Source organism: Bos indicus, chromosome 26 (assembly GCF_029378745.1).
Source record: "Bos indicus isolate NIAB-ARS_2022 breed Sahiwal x Tharparkar chromosome 26, NIAB-ARS_B.indTharparkar_mat_pri_1.0, whole genome shotgun sequence".
Lineage (NCBI taxonomy): Eukaryota > Metazoa > Chordata > Mammalia > Artiodactyla > Bovidae > Bos > Bos indicus.
The window spans coordinates 16,444,141-16,462,004 of NC_091785.1; the positions used below are offsets into that span (position 1 = coordinate 16,444,141).

At 37.3% G+C, this 17,864-nt stretch overlaps 1 protein-coding gene across 1 annotated transcript in view; it reads right to left on the reverse strand.

Moving 5' to 3' along the window:
• Positions 1-3,184: 3,184 nt before the first annotated feature.
• LOC109553148 (cytochrome P450 2C21-like) overlaps positions 3,185-17,864 on the reverse strand; it is a 51,951-nt gene continuing 37,271 nt past the window's right edge. The window contains exons 8-9 of the mRNA XM_019953103.2: positions 5,871-6,012; positions 3,185-3,820 (exon numbers count right to left, since the gene is read on the reverse strand). Of these exons, the coding sequence (XP_019808662.2) occupies positions 3,639-3,820; positions 5,871-6,012 (324 nt within the window). The 3' untranslated portion in view covers positions 3,185-3,638. The remainder of the gene's footprint in view (positions 3,821-5,870; positions 6,013-17,864) is intronic.

The following is a 17,864-nucleotide window of genomic DNA, read 5'->3' on the forward strand; positions in this document are numbered from 1 at the left end:
ATTTTTCTAAATTTATGAACATGGTATAACTCTATATTTGGGTATAATTTCTCCCAGCAACGTTGTGAAATTTGAAGTATTGACGTGTTTCACATTACTCATTAGATTCAGCCCTAGATATTTGCGGGGAGTAGTTAGCTTATTTAAAATGATTCTTTTATCAATGTCATTTAATTATTTGATCTTAGTACAAAGCAGTACAATTCATTCTTTTCAATTCATTTTTTTTATTAACCTTGTAGCCAGTTCTCAGGCCACTCTACTTTCCCATCAGCAGTGTACTTCGATTACATCCTCAGGTGTAACACTCTCAAGATCTAAGGAGGACATGCTTAACAATTTCCTTTGTTTATTTTTGTTTAGCAGCTCCTTGGAACTCACATAAAGTTTCTATTCTTTGTCATATATATCCACTAAAGACCACTCAATTAGCTTAGTCCTCATCTAATAATTGGACAGATATTTCCTTAGTAGTTTTAGGAACCAAAACAGCACCTACTATTTACAAGACACTTTATATATATGTTGGAGCATGCCTTCAACATGCATCCAGACACTTTATAGTTCTGCTGTATCCTTCACTTCCTCCTTGCACAGAACCTCCAGGCTTGCCAGAGGTGAGAGTTTAGGATCTTCTCCAGTCTTTTCAGAACATTTGTAGATTTCTAATGTCTCAGGAGGGCATCCCAGGTGTTTCTAGAGGTAAAGAACCTGCCTGACAGTGCAGGAGACATAAGAGATGAGGGTTCAATCCCTCGATCAGAACGATCCCCTGGAGGAGAGCATGGCAATCCAGTCCAGTATTCTTGCCTGGAGAAGCCCATAGACAGAGGAGCCTGGCTGATTATAGTCCTTAGGGTTGCACAGAGTCAGACACAACTGAAGTGACTTAGCACACACACATACACACACACACACACACACACATGCACGCAGTGTCTTGAGAATTCATCAGGTTTCCAAAGCCTTCCATGAATATCTCTTTCCTCAACTTTTCCTTTTAAGCTTTTTGGTTAGCGTATTGATTTCTATAGCTTCAGGCATCTACAATATTCAAAAATTGCCCCTGATTGTTTTCAACAAATGTGTCTGTGGAAAGGCTGTTCATACTGGGAAACTTCTGAGATCAATCCTGAATGTAGTCTTCCACAGTGACCACAGGCAGGTTAAATAATAATGATTCTCTGGGAACAGGGTTTTGAAGGAGTTCCAGCTCCACTCACTGCCTCCTGCTTGAGGCTGATATATTGTTGATGCTTTTCACCATGATTATACCCTGTAGCTTTTCAAGGCTACCTCAAAGCTGGGAAGATAGAAGGGAATAAGGCAAAACATGATAAACCTCACTGTTATTACTGAGGTTTATCCATTTTCTTGAAGAAACACTCTGCAGATTGATGCACATCTTGGCTAATGGTCAAAGATCTGAAAAAGCAGACCTGATAAGTTTTACTTGTGCTTTCATTGTTTTATATCAGAGAGAATTATTAGAAGTCGTTACTCCATACCACATTTGCTGACATCCTTCAGTCTAATTTTGAAAGGAAGTAATGAAAAGTGGATACTCTTACTTTTTCAAAATCATGGGGAATGGGTTCAATATTTCACCATTAATGAAAATAGTTTCTAGGATTTTGGAGACATCTTTTTTTCAGAATTTTTCTCAATTTACAGAGAATGTTTATCATTAAAAAATGTTAACCATTATCAAACTTTTACATTTACGGAGAAGGTCACTTGTTCCCTCCGCTAGGTTTGTGTCTATGCTACACATTGTACATCAAATAATGCAATGATAACCTGGGGCTTGGGGTGACATTAGTTTTCTCCAGCAGAAAATATGTTCCAGCAAGCAGAAAATGTTTAGGGGTGAATCAATGTAATTTAAGCAATGTTTAAAATTACTTAAAGATGAACTCTAGTCTTATGATTACTCTTCAACCTCAGGTTTATTCTTAAGGCTTGTTTACAGATCTTTGTAATCTTCAGGCTTCAGCTGAAGTTGGAACATTCACTTGATCCTTCTTACTTGGCAAGCTTTAGACTCCATTTTTTTTTTCCTCTGAGCCCTCAGAACATTTCAATTTTTTTGTTTTGTTTTGTTTCTAAAGCTCCTACACAACATTTTGTAGTCACCCCTTCAGACTCTCAGCTCCTGATTTCAAATCAACAATCACTTCAAAGATAAAATCACATCAAATAACAGGCTTCCTGATATGGATTTCCTAAACCCTCTGCTTTCTTGTTCCCAGAAGTCCTCACAACTTTGAACACTCCTCCCTGCTGACAAATATATATGTACATAGGCATGTGTTTGTGTGTGTATATCTGTGATGAGCCAGACAGAGGAAGAAAATACAGAAATAAATATAGATGTTATATCAAGAAGTTTCTGGTCATTGCAATTATATATTATTTGTAGATGATAAAATTTCCTACTTGAAAAATCCATGAAAGGTAACTGAAGTTACTAAATCTACCAAAGAATTCAGTTCTCAGCATATAAAAGGGTTCGGTCAAATAGTCTTTCTATTCCAGTCATGACAGAAAAGTAAAGAGATACATACTTTTTAGGGCATTATTCTTCAGTATTGATGGAAAACAAAAATGCACATATATGGGCAGACACTTCACTTCTAGCAAACTATCCCAGAGAGATAGTATAGGAATAATAAAAGATGTATGCAGGTAGGAGCATTTCTATATTAACAAAAGTTCAAAATAATCTAAATATCCTTGAACACTAAGATAATTTTTAAGATTATTATAGGCATGAAATATGGTATTATGAGATACACTTATTTATATAGATTGTGAAAGTACCTGTTTCTATAATATAATGTCACCAAGAAGTCAGAGATATATTGTAAATAATAAATACATACACACATATCCACAGCAACACACATGCATATTTTTCTGTGTTTTCAAATATAACCATAAATACATATTATTTTCCTTCTTTTTTGCTTTAATATGTCTATATCTGTAATTGAGTCTATGTGTGGGTCTGTGTTGAATAACTAGGGGAAAAGAGAAAGGACAGCCTTGAAAATAACTAGCAAATGTAATTTTTATCCCATGTTATTCCCTCTAGCTGGAGCACTCTTCCTCTGCTTTCTTCCTGCATGTATGTATGCATATGTATATATACATATATGTTACATATATAAAAACATATACATCACACCTATAATTACACTTTAATGAACATTGAAAAAACAGAAATTATACATGCCAAACTGTCAAGAGATTACTCCCCCGAAGAGATAATAACAGTAAGAGATGAGTACATTATACATATATATTTTTTAACACATGTGATAATTTTCTACTTTAATTTTTTTTAAATCAAAATATAACATTTATAAGGTACCTTTCCACTGTAGATGAGATACAGCTTAAGATCTCAGGATAGAATTACAAAAAACATTTTATTGAAGACAAAACAGTGAGCTGTAGTTCATGAAGCAAAACTTGAACTGAATCTTAAAGAAAATCAGAAGAGACAGGGCTCAGGAAAGTCACTCCTGACTCTAAGGGAGAGGTGGACCATAGCTAACAGCAGGGGCAAAGGGCATCAGCTTGTGTAGACAGAGCTGGAGAGGCTCATCTGCGATCCGGCAGCAGCCCTTTCTTCAGACTGGAATGAAACAGACCTCGTAGAAGTGTGGTATAGATCCCACTCCTTTCAGAAGTGGTGTAGTATCAATGTTCTTCGGATCAACCAGAGGTTTCAAGGTAAATTTCTGTAAAATGCTGACCAGGAGTAAAAACAGTTCCATGCGGGCCAGGCCTTCTCCAATACAAACTCTTTTTCCTAGAAATGAGACATAAATGAAATATCCATATAATTCTCATTTGATCTAGTGCACAGGGAGATGTAGATAAATATGAAATGAAATAATAAAGTAAATAAATAGGTAAACTAAGGAAAGATGAAATAACCAATGGCTTGTCCTATTTACACCAAAATCTGGTCTGCTTCATTCCCTCAGAACATATTTCTGTGTACATTCTATTTAATATATTTTTTAATCCCTTTTGTACACCCATGTGGGAATTGCTTTACTGAGGGTGGCCAGTGACATTTTTCTATACTCACACACACACACACAGATATACACAAACATATACACACAAACAGACCTATATACACACACTTGCTCGTCCCAATCAGCATGAGACACACTAAATGTTCTCCATCTACCTCCAACCCAAGTCTCAACAACAGGTTTATTTCTCCTCATCTGATTTCTAAAAATAATCTTGACCTTGCCATGTCCCTGTTTTAACACTATTTTAAGAGTTTACCACTATCAGCTATAAAAAGAAATGTCACAAACTAGACATGAGTATTACTACATGTTCACCAATCCTGGACACATAAGCTATTTCAAGTGTTAGGAATTTCCAGTCATTCCTCCAAATGAAATACTTGTCCCCTCAGCTCTGCCAGCTGAGATTCTCTACATCTTTATAGATCCACGGCAGGTGTCATTTTTTCTATACAAACTTCTTTGATCTATTCAGGCAGATATAATTTACTCCTTCACTGGTATTCCACAAGACTTATTAGTGCTTCTAATACAGAATATTTCACATGAAATTATAATTATTCCTCTGTCCCACACACTGGAATATAAGCTCAGAAGGTAAAGCCTTAGATCTTATAATGGTAGCACAGTGTCAGGACAAAAGCAATCCCACAAACTCTGTAAACTGAACAGAAATCTTGAGCAGGCTCATTATGGACCCAAAATTCAGGAAGAATATAAGATTAGCATTGTCTCTCCATGCGATCACCTCTGGGCACTGTTCATAGTCTGGGGGTGTTTCTCCATCTTCCCAGATCCATTCTGTTTGTTTTTCTTTTGCACCTACTCTGTGTTTAGGAAGTTGATTTCTTTGGAACGCACAACCCCAATAGTTAGTTACCTTCTTTACTGTGAGTAAACTCAGAGGATTAAACATTGAGAAGGTTAGAGTATGCCCTCCCTCAGTCCCAGCCTGTCAGGCCACAGTTTCAGCAGTGGCTGTATTCTCCAACCTACAGACCCATCTCCTGCTGAGGCAGCCATTCTCTTTGCTAAAAGTCTGCTTGAGTTTCAGCAACACCCTCCTTCTCCTGACTCTTCAACATAGGATGGTAACATCGTCCTGCTGATGCTCATCCCTGAGTACTTGACCACTCCTTGCCACGTCCCTTAATCGTGTCCACACCTCTGAAAACAGTCTCTTCATTAAACTGTCTAAAGTATCCTACCTCTTTCTTTCAAGGACCCTGACAAATTAAAGGAAGATACTAAGTATAAAATGTTTCTTCCTGCAAGAAAACTTCCTTTATCTTCCAACTACTCTGCCCTCTGCTGTGTCCCTCAAAATGCAAGATTCAGGAGCTTCTCTCTCTGGATGCCCACTGAAAGAGTGGAAACACTCTGAAGAGTATTTTCTCTCTGGAGTATCCTTGCCTTTAACCTGCATTTCTCTTTCTTAGAGGAAGGATGCATCTGTTACTCACATTTGTATCTCTGGACCTGAGTGAGCATGAGTCTACTACATATAAGGTATGCAGACTACATTGAGTGAATTGACTTCATTGAGTGAATTGACTTCTCAGGGCAGGGGAGAAAAGCCGCAGTGTCTAGAAGCCTAATATCTAGGAGGAGCTCTTAGGAGACTCAGCAGTGGGTAAGAGAGCAGAAGTCAGGAAATACAGCCTCCAATCCAATGAGAAATTATCTGCACTTTGGGAGTGGTGCCTCTGGCCTCATGCAAATGACAATTTGTCCAGCCCAGACTAGCCTCCATGCAAAGCCCTTCCTTCTCTCATTTCACCACTGATGTAGACAAAAATGAAGCATGCTTGCCTGCTGAAAAAACCATGAAGTAGTCACTCTTCTTAAAGTTACCACTTTTATCCAGGAAGTGACCAGGATCAAACTGCTCTGGGTTGGGAAACTCCTTGCCATCATGCAGGACAGAAGTCAGAGATGTTAATATGGTTGTGCCCTGAGATAAAGAGAAACAGATTAACTGGATTATAAAAATGGTCATGGAGCTTGAAAAAAAAAATACCTTGTCTAATCCTTTCCTTTTGTAGATGAGATGACTGAAGCACACATACAAAAAAAAAAAAAATTTATTCTTTCCATGTCAGAGAACAAGTTAATGACCAAGCCTGTGCTGTGCTTAGACACTCAAGTCATGTCCGACTCTTTGCAACCCCATGGACTGTAGCCCACCAGGCTCCTCTGTCCATGGGGATTCTCCAGGCAAGAATACTGGAGTGCCATGCCCTCCTCCAGGGGACCTTTCCAACCCAGGGGTCAAACCTAGGTCTCCCTCATTGCAGGCAGATTCTTTACTGTCTGAGCCACCAGGGAAGCCCAGTGACCAAGCCTAACAGATCTTAAATCCTACAACGCCAGTTCAGGGCACTGTTAAAACCTGACTCCAAGACAATAGTCTTCAGCTTGTAGTCTACCTACTGCACTTGCTTTCCAGTAAATTAAAGGAGCTGCGTTTTTCTTGACAAAAAACGTTAAACGTGCTGATGTCACTGAAAATCTAGCTCTTTCTCTTTGGAATCAAATATGACATCTTCTTCAAAACTACATGAGTGGCCATATTTTTAAAAACTATTTTCTTCTCCTACTAAGATGAGTAACTAGTAAGCATACCCTCCTCCTGCCATGTTTTTTCAATGTATTTGTTGAATATTCTTCTGGAAGTAGGATGGCATTTCTGGTTTCTTGTAAGGTTTTCCTAAACTCAGAGATACCAAATAACATAATGATTTAGAGTTTAGTTTTTAGAATGAGTTGAATTTTTCTCTGCTAAATTAATCTCTGTGACTATAGGAAAGTTTTTTGTTTTGTTTTGTTTTTAACATTTGCATGCCTCATTTTCATCACAAGTAAAATATAAACAGGGAGTTGCCTGGTGGCTAAGCTTCAATCTGTAGCTTAGGTTTAATCCCTGGTTAGGGAACTGAGATCCCACAAGTGGCTCAGCAAGCCAAAAAAAACTAAACTGACAACAACAACAACAAAAAACATAAGCAATAAATTTGCATTATTTTATTATATAATGAGATAATATAAGAAATACTTTTTAAACAGAGATTATTGCCACAAGCTAAAATGCTCAATAAGTAGAAATTTTGCTGCTGTTATGATAACAATGATTTTATTCACAATATTTTGGGATCATAATACTACAGAGACAAAATTCAAATTCAGATTCATCTGAATGCCTTCTGGTGTACTGTATGGCCTTTCCAAATACATGATATACTTCTCACTCCAAAACATCATAGATTGAAAGACAGACCATCATTTCCATATGGGCAAATAAATAAAAGAATCAAGATTGCCAGGAGAAATAAAAATAACCTCAGATATGAAGATAACAACACCCTTATGGCAGAAAGTGAAGAGGAACTAAAGAGCCTCTTGATGAAAGTGAAAGGTGAAAAAACTGACTTAAAACTCAACATTCAAAAAACTAGGGTCAGGGCATCCAGTTCCATCACTTCATGGCAAATAGATGGGGAAACAATGGAAACAGTGACAGACTTTATTTTCTTGGGCTCCAAAATCACTGCAGATGGTGACCACAGCCATGAAATTAAAAGACGCTTAGTCCTTTGAAGAAAAGCTATGATCAACCTAGACAACATATTAAAAAGCAGAGACATTACTTTGCTGACAAAGGTGTGTCTAGTTAAAGCTATGGTTTTTCCAATAGTTAAATATAGAGTTGGAACATAAAGAATGTTGAGCACTGAAGAATTGATGCTTTTGAACTGTGGTATTGGAGAAGACTCTTGAGAGTCCTTTAGACTGCAAGGAGATCAAACCAGTCAATCCTGAAGGAAACCAGTCCTGAAAGTTCATTGGAAGGACTGATGTTGAAGCTCCAATACTTTGGCCACCTGATGCAAAGAACTGACCCATTCAAAAAGACCCTGATGCTGGGAAAGATTGAAGGCAGGAGGAGAAGTGGATGACAGAGGGTGAGATGATTGGATGGCATCACCAACTCGATATACAGGAGTTTAAGAAAGCTCCAGGGGATGGTGATGGACAGGGAGGCTGGCGTGCTTCAGTCCATGGGGTTGCAAAGAGTTGGTCATGAATGAGTAATTGAACTGACTGGAATAAAGGGGAAACTGAAGTTTCAGTCTTTCCTGAACCTCTTCCTTATGACACAGCAACTCCTGTGATTCATTTTCTGACCTGGATGGGCTTAGAGATATACCCTGAGCATGAAGTACAGGAAGATAGTATGGCCACAGTACAAAGGCTTTCATATAAAGTTAATTAGTGACAAAAAAATGTATCCTGGATGATGGGACCATCTGTTGCTATTTAGTGTCTGAGTTGTGTCTGACTCTTTACGACCCCAAGGACTATAGCCTGCCAGGCCACTCTGTCTGTGAGATTTCCCAGGCAAGAATACTGGAGCGGGTTGCCATTTCCTTCTCCAGGGGATCTTCCCAACTGAGGAAGATGGGACCATCTACTTCAAGATATAACAGAGTAACTGTTTTTGAGTTACCCTCACAAACCTGAAATATATATAAAAACAGACAGGAGGACTTCCCTGGTGATCCAGTGGTGAACAATCTGCCTGCCACAGGACATGGGTTTGATCCCTGGTCCGGGAACATCCCACATGCCTCGGGGCAACAAAGTCCGTGCACTGCAACTACTGAGCCCGCATGCTCTACAGCCTGCATGATGCAAGAAGACACGCCACTGCAATGAGAAGCCCAGGCACTGCACTAGAGACTAGCCTCTGCTCATCACAACTAGAGAAACCACAAGCAGCAATGAAGACCCAGTGCAGCCAAATTAAATAATACTTTCTGAAATCCTCAGGGGAAAAAACACGAAGTAACAGTTTTCCAGCATTGAACAAGAAGCAATCCAGGATTGTGATACTTTAATAAAGAGGAATTAGGTAGACCCTATGCTGCTGCTGCTGCTGCTAAGTCGCTTCAGTCGAGTCCGACTCTGTGCGACCCCATAGACGGCAGCCCACCAGGCTCCCCCGTCCCTGGGATTCTCCAGGCAAGAACACTAGAGTGGGTTGCCATTTCCTTCTCCAATGCATGAAAGTGAAAGTGAAGTCGCTCAGTCGTGTCCGATTCTTAGCGACCCCATGGACTGCAGCCTACCAGGCTCCTCCACCCATGGGATTTTCCAGGCAAGAGTACTGGAGTGGGTTGCCATTGCCTTCTCTAGGGTAGACCCTATATTCACTCCTAATATACTTCTGAGAACGCTTTCCTCCTAGTGTGCAGGGAGGTGGCAGCCAAGCAAAGTGGGACCCTTTCTGAGCTAAGGAGACAGAGATCAAAACTTGATGCCTACAACTCATGAGGAAGGACACAAGTCAGGAAGAATCTATAAACAGGGAAGATCTCAAAAGTATACAAGACTATTCTCTGTACGTTCATGTCTGTGGGTTGGGCAGCTTCAGGACCCCAATTAGAGTATGACTCTTGGGGAGGTGAGAACTGAAGGTGGATACCAGATGCTGTACAGTGATAGAGAAGTTGAGGTTCAAACCCAATGCAACTCAGATTTTCTGTCATGATTGATCCCCCAAATTCTAAGTTGTTGGATTAATGAACCCACCCTGGACTAAGGGTCATGCCCTAAGATTAAATCAAAAATTGAAATTAGATCACAATGACAAACAATTATAGTAAGCTTAAGAGACTAAAGGACATATGTCAGTGATTTAGCTGCTTATCAAAATAAAATTCAGTGCCCTTAAAGAAAGGGTAATCCAGACTCCCCATAAAACATCACTCAAAACGTTCACTATACAACAGAAAATTAAAAGTAAATGTGAAATGAAGTAAATGTGACCCAAGTTTGAAGGGAAAAGAGCCAATAGAAGTAGAACCCATATTATCCTAGATATTAGAATTATCTAAGAACTACACAAGAACTACAAACCATCCATCATAAGTATATCCAAGTTCTTAAAGGAATAATTAATAACAAAAAAAGAATAAATGGGAGATCTCAACAGAGATTCAAAACGATAAAAATAGAAATTCTAGAAATGAAACTTTTACTGGATTGAATTAAAACATTAGAGACTGCAAAAGAAAAGATTAGTGAATTTAGAGACATAAAAATAGAGTAACGGCTGAGAAGCCCCTATTGGAAGAACTTCCCAACAGACAGTAAGTATAAACTGTGAAATACAAACAAACACACACATTCTGCAAGGTAGCCAAAACCATGAAGACACTCAAGTGTAGAAAACACTTGAGGAGAGAAAAAGATACTGGGTGAGTTTTCCATTTTAATGATGTTATCATGAGGAGAGGTCTCAGACAACAAAATATTGAGTGACTAAAACATGGCCATAAGCCACATCTCACTGCTTTAAAGAATCAAGGACAACATTCAGCTGTACCTACTGCACAGAAATGAAAAAAGCGGGTGTGGGGGGTAATACCATAAAAGAAAGAGCCAGAGCACAGGACCCTTAAATTCCGTATATGAAATATCCCAAAAAACTGACAATCCTATAATCCTTGAATTATATGCAGAATAAATTCCAGATAACTACCCTAAAGTTAAAAAAAAAACTAAATTTAAAACTCAGAATTTTGAGTTGAGAACAACAATGACCTGCTAAAACAAGAAAATGAACAAAGCTGGATGTTCCTCAAAGGACATAAATGAACCAAAAGTCCCTATGATATATCATTAAAAATATGTAGGACAAAATCCAAAATAATTAGACACACATACATACACACACACACACACACACCAAGAAAATGTTACCTATACACAAGAGAAAGAGAAGAACAACAGTAACACTAAAATAACAATAGTGATAATGAAATAAACAGATAAGAATTTTGAATCACAATCAAATTTTGAATTTATAATCATAACTATTATAGTCAAGGAAATGAAAAAATGTCTCAACATGAAGTAAAATGTTAATGAATGAATTATCAAAATATAAATTGTAAAGAGAAGCCAAATGGAAAATCCAAAACCTAAATTTATGGTAGATTAGATTAATTATTAAATAGGCTTTGCAATAGTTTGAAAGAAAAAATTGGTGAAATAGAAGAAAAATCAATAAAACTTTTTTCAGTCTGGAGAAAAGGAAAAAATTGAAAACAAATAAGCAACCAGAACCTAAGGAACCTTTTCAACAACACAAAAGGTGATTGGAGTACCAAAAAAGAAAAAGAAAATAAGTAAGAGAGGACGGGTAAAATATATTAGAGAAAATAATGAAGAAAATGTAGACATCTACAATGTAGACAAATAGAATAAATAAAACAAAATCAGACTTAAACATAAATATATTGCAGTTAAAATTTAGTCAGATACACACAGAAAACTTGAAGGCAGTCGAAGAAAAATGGCCCATTACCTACACAAGAACAAGAATTCAAATGACGGCTGACTACTCATCAATAAAAATGGAAACCAGAAAATAGTAAAATGAAATATTTAAAGTGCTAAAGGGAAAAAACGTATAGCCAGTTAACACAGTAATCTATATCCAGATACCCACCTGTTGTAAACAAAGTTTTATTGGAATATTTCCCTGCATATTTCTTAAAGCATTATCTATGGTTACCTTTTTCTACAATGGCATGTTAAGACCACATGGTCCACAAAATCTGTATCACTGCTTGGCCTCTTAAAGAGATGTTTGCCAACCCTGTTAAAAGCAATAATTATAACACTAATGGTAGCTTTATAATATACATAGATATTATACATGTGATAACTTTGGTATAAAGGAAGAGGAGCAAGTTGAATAGTCATATATGATTGCAGTGTTCTTGTATTCTTTAATTTAATAGTTTAATTTTAAGAAGACTGTAAAAATTTAAGAATACATATTGTAATCTCAAGACAAATCATTTAAAAAATAGTTCAATGACAATAGATATTTACAATCCTGAAAAAAAAACTACTAATCTAGAGGAAGGCAGGAAATGAGAAGTAGAGAGATATAAAAAAGAGGGACAAAAAAAAAAAAACAATTATTTAAAAGTACAGTTATTCCCAAGAGAAAACAGTAAAGGAGGAAGAGTAGAGTTATGAACCTGATGGGTAAGCAGGACACAAATGATGAATCTGCAAATATAGACCCATCATATCAGTAATTATATTAAATTGCAATAAACTAAACATTCCAATTTAAAAAGTAGAATGCACTTACTAGACCTATAAGGACAATCCATCCAAAAGCAATAGAACACAGTGTCCTCAAGCACACATGAAACATTACCCAGAATAGATCATATGTTAAGGCACAAAACAAGTATTAAGAAGTTTTAGAAGACTGAAATCACATCATATCAAGTATATTTCCAAAGGAAATATTATAAATTGAGAAATCAATTATAAGAAAAGTGGAAAATTCACAGAGATGTGGATATTAAACAATATGCTACTGAACAATCAAAGGATCAAAGAATAAATCAAAAGAGAACCAAAAAGTACCTTGAGACACACAAAAAAGTAAACATGATGGCATACCAAAACTTGTGAGATCAGGAAAAGCAGTTCTAAGAGAAAAGTTCAGTGATAAATGCCTACATCAAAAAATGAGAATGATATCAAACAAGCAACCTAACTTGACATCTCAAAGAACTAGAGAAAGAAGAAAAAACAAAGCTCAAAGTCAGCAGAAGGAAGGAAATAGAGATCGTAAAGTAAATAAAAGAAACAGAGACCAATAAGAAAAAAGAAAAAAAAAAAAAACAATGAGACTAAGAGTTAGCTTTTTAAAGCCATAAACAAAACTGACAAACCTTTAGCTAGACTTACCAAGAAGAAATAAGACTAAAATAAGCAGAAATAAAACAGGAAACATTACAACTGATACCGGACAAATACATACAATCATAACAAACTGTTAATATAATGAACCATACCAGAACAAATTGGAGAATTTAGAAAAAATAGATTCTTAGAAACCTACAACCTATCAAGAAAGAATCATGAAGAATTAGAAATCTGAATACATGAATCACGAGTAAGGAGATTGAACTGGCAATCCCAAAACACAAAGTGCAGGACAAGACAGTTTCACTGATTAACTCTAACAAATATATAAAGAGAAATGAATACCAATTCTCAAACTCTTCCAAAAAATACAAGAGGAAAGGCCACTTGCAAACTAACTTTGAAAAGCCAACATTACCCTTCTATTATAACCAAAAAGAATATTACATGAAATGAAAATTATAGGCCAATATCCTTGATATCTGGTCCCATCACTGCATGGCTAAAAGAAGGGGGAAAAGTGGAAACAGTGACAGATTTTGTTTTCTTGGGCTCCAAAGTAACTCACTGCAGACAGTGACCACAGCCATGAAATTAAAAAACGCTTGCTCCTTGGAAGAAAAGCTATGATAAACCTAGGCAGCATATTAGACAGCATATAAACCTAGACAGCAGAGACATCATGCTGCCAACAAAGGTCCATACAGTCAAAGCTATGGTTTTTCCAGTTAATTATGTATGGATGTGAGAGTTGGACCATAAAGAAGGCTGAGTGCCAAAAAATTGGTGCTTCCGAATTGTGCTGCTGGAGAAGACTCTTGAAGAGTCCCTTGGACTGCAACATCAAACAAGTCAATCCTAAAGGAAGTCAGCCCTGAATATTCATTGGAAGGACTGATGTTGAAGCTGAAGCTCCAATATTTTGGCCACGTGATTCGAAGAACCAACTCATTGGAAAAGAAACTGATGCTTGGAAAGATTGAAGACAAGCGGAGAAGAGGGCGGCAAAGGATGAGATGGTGAGACAGTATCACCAACATAATGGACATGAATTTGAGCAAATTCTGGGAGATGGTGAAAGTCAAGGAAGCCTGGCATAATACAGTCCATGGGGATGAAAAGAGTCAGACACGACTTAGGGACTGAAAAACAACAACAATCCTTGATAAACATAGATTCAAAAATCCTAAACAAAATATTAGCAAACTGAATTGAAGAATACAGTAACAGGTGGATTTATGAGCAAGATGGATTTATCCCAGGGATGCAAGGATGATTCAACATGTGTAAATCAACTGGTGTGTTAGAACTCATTAACAAAATGGGGAATAAAAAACAAAGAATCCTCTCAGTTGATTCAGAAAAAAAAAAAAAAGCATTTGATGAAATTCAACTTTCATTTATCATAAAAACTCTCAACAAAGTGGTATAGAGGGAAGGTACCTCAACCTAATACAAGCTATATATGACAGCCCAACAATCAATATGATACTCAACAGTGAAAAGGTGAAAACTTTTGCTTTAAGATCAGTAAGAAGACCAGAATCACCACTTATATTGAACAGAAGGAGTCAGGGTTTGGGGGAAAAAAAAATTTTTTTTTTTTACTTTACAATATTCCATTGGTTTTGCCATACATCAACACGAATCTGCCATGGGTATACACGTGTTCCCCATCATGAACCCCCCTCCCACCTCCCTCACCATACCATCCCTCTGGGTCATCCCAGCACACCAGCCCCAAGCATCCTGTATCATGCATCAAACCTGGACTGGTGATTTGTTTCACATATGATGATTTGTTCACATATGATGATTCATTCTACATGTTTCATTGCCATTCTCCCAAATAATCCCACCCTCGTCCTCTCCCACAGAGTCCAAAAGACTGTTCTATACATCTGTGTCTCTTTTGCTGTCTTGCATACAGGGTTATCCTTGCTGCTGCTGCTACTAAGTCACTTCAGTCATGTCCGACTCTGTGCGACTCCATAGATGGCAGCCCGCCAGGCTCCCCTGTCCCTGGGATTCTCCAGGTAAGAACGCTGGAGTGGGTTGCCATTTCATTCTCCAATGCAAGAGACTGAAAAGTGAAAGTGAAGTCGCTCAGTCGTGTCCGACTCTGTGCGGCCCCATAGACAGCAGCCCACCAGGCTCCTCCATGCATGGGATTTTCCAGGCAAGAGTACTGGAGTGGGTGTCATTGCCTTCTCGAGGGTTATTGTTACCATCTTTCTAAATTCCATATATATGCATTAGTATACTGTATTGATGTTTTTCTTTCTGGCTTCCTTTACTCTGCATAAGAGGCTCCAGTTTCATCCACCTCATTAGAACTGATTCAAATGTATTCCTTTTAATGGCTGAGTAATACTCCACTGTGTATATGTACCATGGCTTTCTTATCCATTCATCTGCTGATGGGCATCTAGGTTGCTTCCATGTCCTGGCTATTATAAACACTGCTGCGATGAACATCGGGGTACACATGTCTCTTTCAATTCTGGTTTCCATGGTGTGTATGCCCAGCAGTGGGATTGCTGGGTCACATGCAAGTTCTATTTCTGGTTTTTTAAGGAATCTCCACACTGTTCCTCATAGAGGCTGTACTAGTTTGCATTCCCACCAACAGTGTAAGAGGGTTTCCTTTTCTCCACACCCTCTCCAGCATTTATTGCTTGTAGACTTTTGGATAGCAGCCATTCTGACTGGCATGAAATGGTACCTCATTGTGGTTTTGGTTTGCATTTCTCTGATAATGAGTGATGTTGAGCATCTTTTCATGTGTTAGCCATCTGTATGTCTTCTTTGGAGAAATGTCTGTTTAGTCCTTTGGCCCATTTTTTGATTGGGTCATTTATTTTTCTGGAATTGAGCTGTAGGAGTTGCTTGTATATTTTTGAGGTTAATTCTTTGTCAGTTGCTTCATTTACAATTATTTTCTCCCATTCTGAAGGCTGTCTTTTCACCTTGCCTAGAGTTTCCTTTGTTGTGCAGAAGCTTTTAACTTTAATTAGGTCCCATTTGTTTATTTTTCTTTCATTTCCAATAATCTGGGAAGTGGGTCATAAAGGATCCTGCTGTGATTTATGTAAGAGAGTGTTTTGTCTGTGTTCTCCTCTAGAAGTTTTATAGTTTCTGGTCCTACATTTAGATCTTTAATCCATTTTGAGTTTATTTTTGTGTATGGTGTTAGAAAGTGTTCTAGTTTCATTGTTCTACAAGTGGTTGACCAGATTTCCCACCATCACTTGTTAAAGAGATTGTCTTTAATCCATTGTATATTCTTGCCTCCTTTGTCAAAGATAAGGTGTCCATAGGTGTGTGGATTTATCTCTGGGCTTTCTATTTTGTTCCATTGATCTATATTTCTGTCTTTGTGCCAGTACCATACTGTCTTGATGACTGGCTTTATAGTAGAGCCTGAAGTCAGGTGGGTTGATTCCTCCAGTTCCATTCTTCTTTCGCTAGATTGCTTTGGCTATTTGAGATTTTTTGTATTGCCATACAAGTTGTGAAATTATTCATTCTAGCTCTGTGAAAAATACCGTTGGTAGCTTGATAGCGATTGCATTGAATCTGTAGATTGCTTTCAGTAGTATACTCATTTTCACTATATTGATACTTCTGATCAATTAAGTTTATTTCTGCATCTATTAGTGTCCTCTTTGATTTCTTTCACCAGTGTTTTATAGTTTTCTATATATAGGTCTTTTGTTTTTTAGGTAGATATATTCCTAAGTATTTTATTCTTTTCTTTGCAGTGGTGAATGGAATTGTTTCCTTAATTTCTTTTTCTATTTTCTCCTTATTAGTGTACAGGAAAGCAAGGGATTTCTGTGTGTTGATTTTATATCCTGAAATTTTACTATATTCATTGATTAGCTCTGGTAATTTTCTGGTGGAGTCTTTAAGGTTCTATGTAGAGGATCATGTCATCTGCATACGGTCAGAGTTTTACTTCTTCTTTTCCAATTTGGATTCCTTTTATTTGTTTTTCCGCTCTGATTGCTATGGCTAAAACTTCCAAAACTATGTGGAATAGTAGTGGTGAAAGTGGGCACCCTTGTCTTGTTCCTGACTTTAGGGGAAATGCTTTCAATTTTTCACCATTGAGGATAATGTTTGCTGTGGGTTTGTCATATATAGCCTTTATTATGTTGAGGTATGTTCCTTCTATTCTTGCTTTCTGGAGGGTTTTTATCATAAATGGATGTTGAATTTTATCAAAGGCTTTCTCTGCATCTATTGAGATAATCATATGGCTTTTATTTTTCAATTTGTTAATGTGGTGTATTACATTGATTGATTTGCAGATATTGAAGAATCCTTGCATTCCTGGGATAAAGCCCACTTGGTCATGGTGTATGATCTTTTTAATGTGTTGTTGGAGTCTGATTGCTAGAATTTTATTAAGAATTTTTGCATCTATGTTCATCAGTGATATTGGCCTGTAGTTTTTTTTTGTGTGTGTGGCATCTTTGTCAGGTTTTGGTATTAGGCTTATGGTGGCCTCATAGAATGAGTTTGGAAGTTTACCTTCCTCTGCAATTTTCTGGAAGAGTTTGAGTAGGATAGGTGTCAGCTCTTCTCTAAACTTTTGGTAGAATTCAGCTGTGAAGCCGTCTGGACCTGGGCTTTTATTTGCTGGAAGATTTCTGATTACAGTTTCAATTTCCATGCTTGTGATGGGTCTGTTAAGATTTTCTATTTCTTCCTGGTTCAGTTTTGGAAAGTTGTACTTTTCTAAGAATTTGTCCATTTCTTCCACGTTGTCCATTTTATTTGCATATAATTGCTAATAGTAGTCTCTTATGATCCTTTGTATTTCTGTGTTGTCTGTTGTGATCTCTCCATTTTCATTTCTAATTTTATTGATTTGATTTTTCTCCCTTTGTTTCTTGATGAGTCTGGCTAATGGTTTGTCAATTTCATTTATCCTTTCAAAGAACCAGCTTTTGGCTTGTTGATTTTTGCTATGGTCTCCTTTGTTTATTTTGCATTTATTTCTTCCCTAATGTTTAAGATTTCTTTCCTTCTACTAACCCTGGGATTCTTCATTTC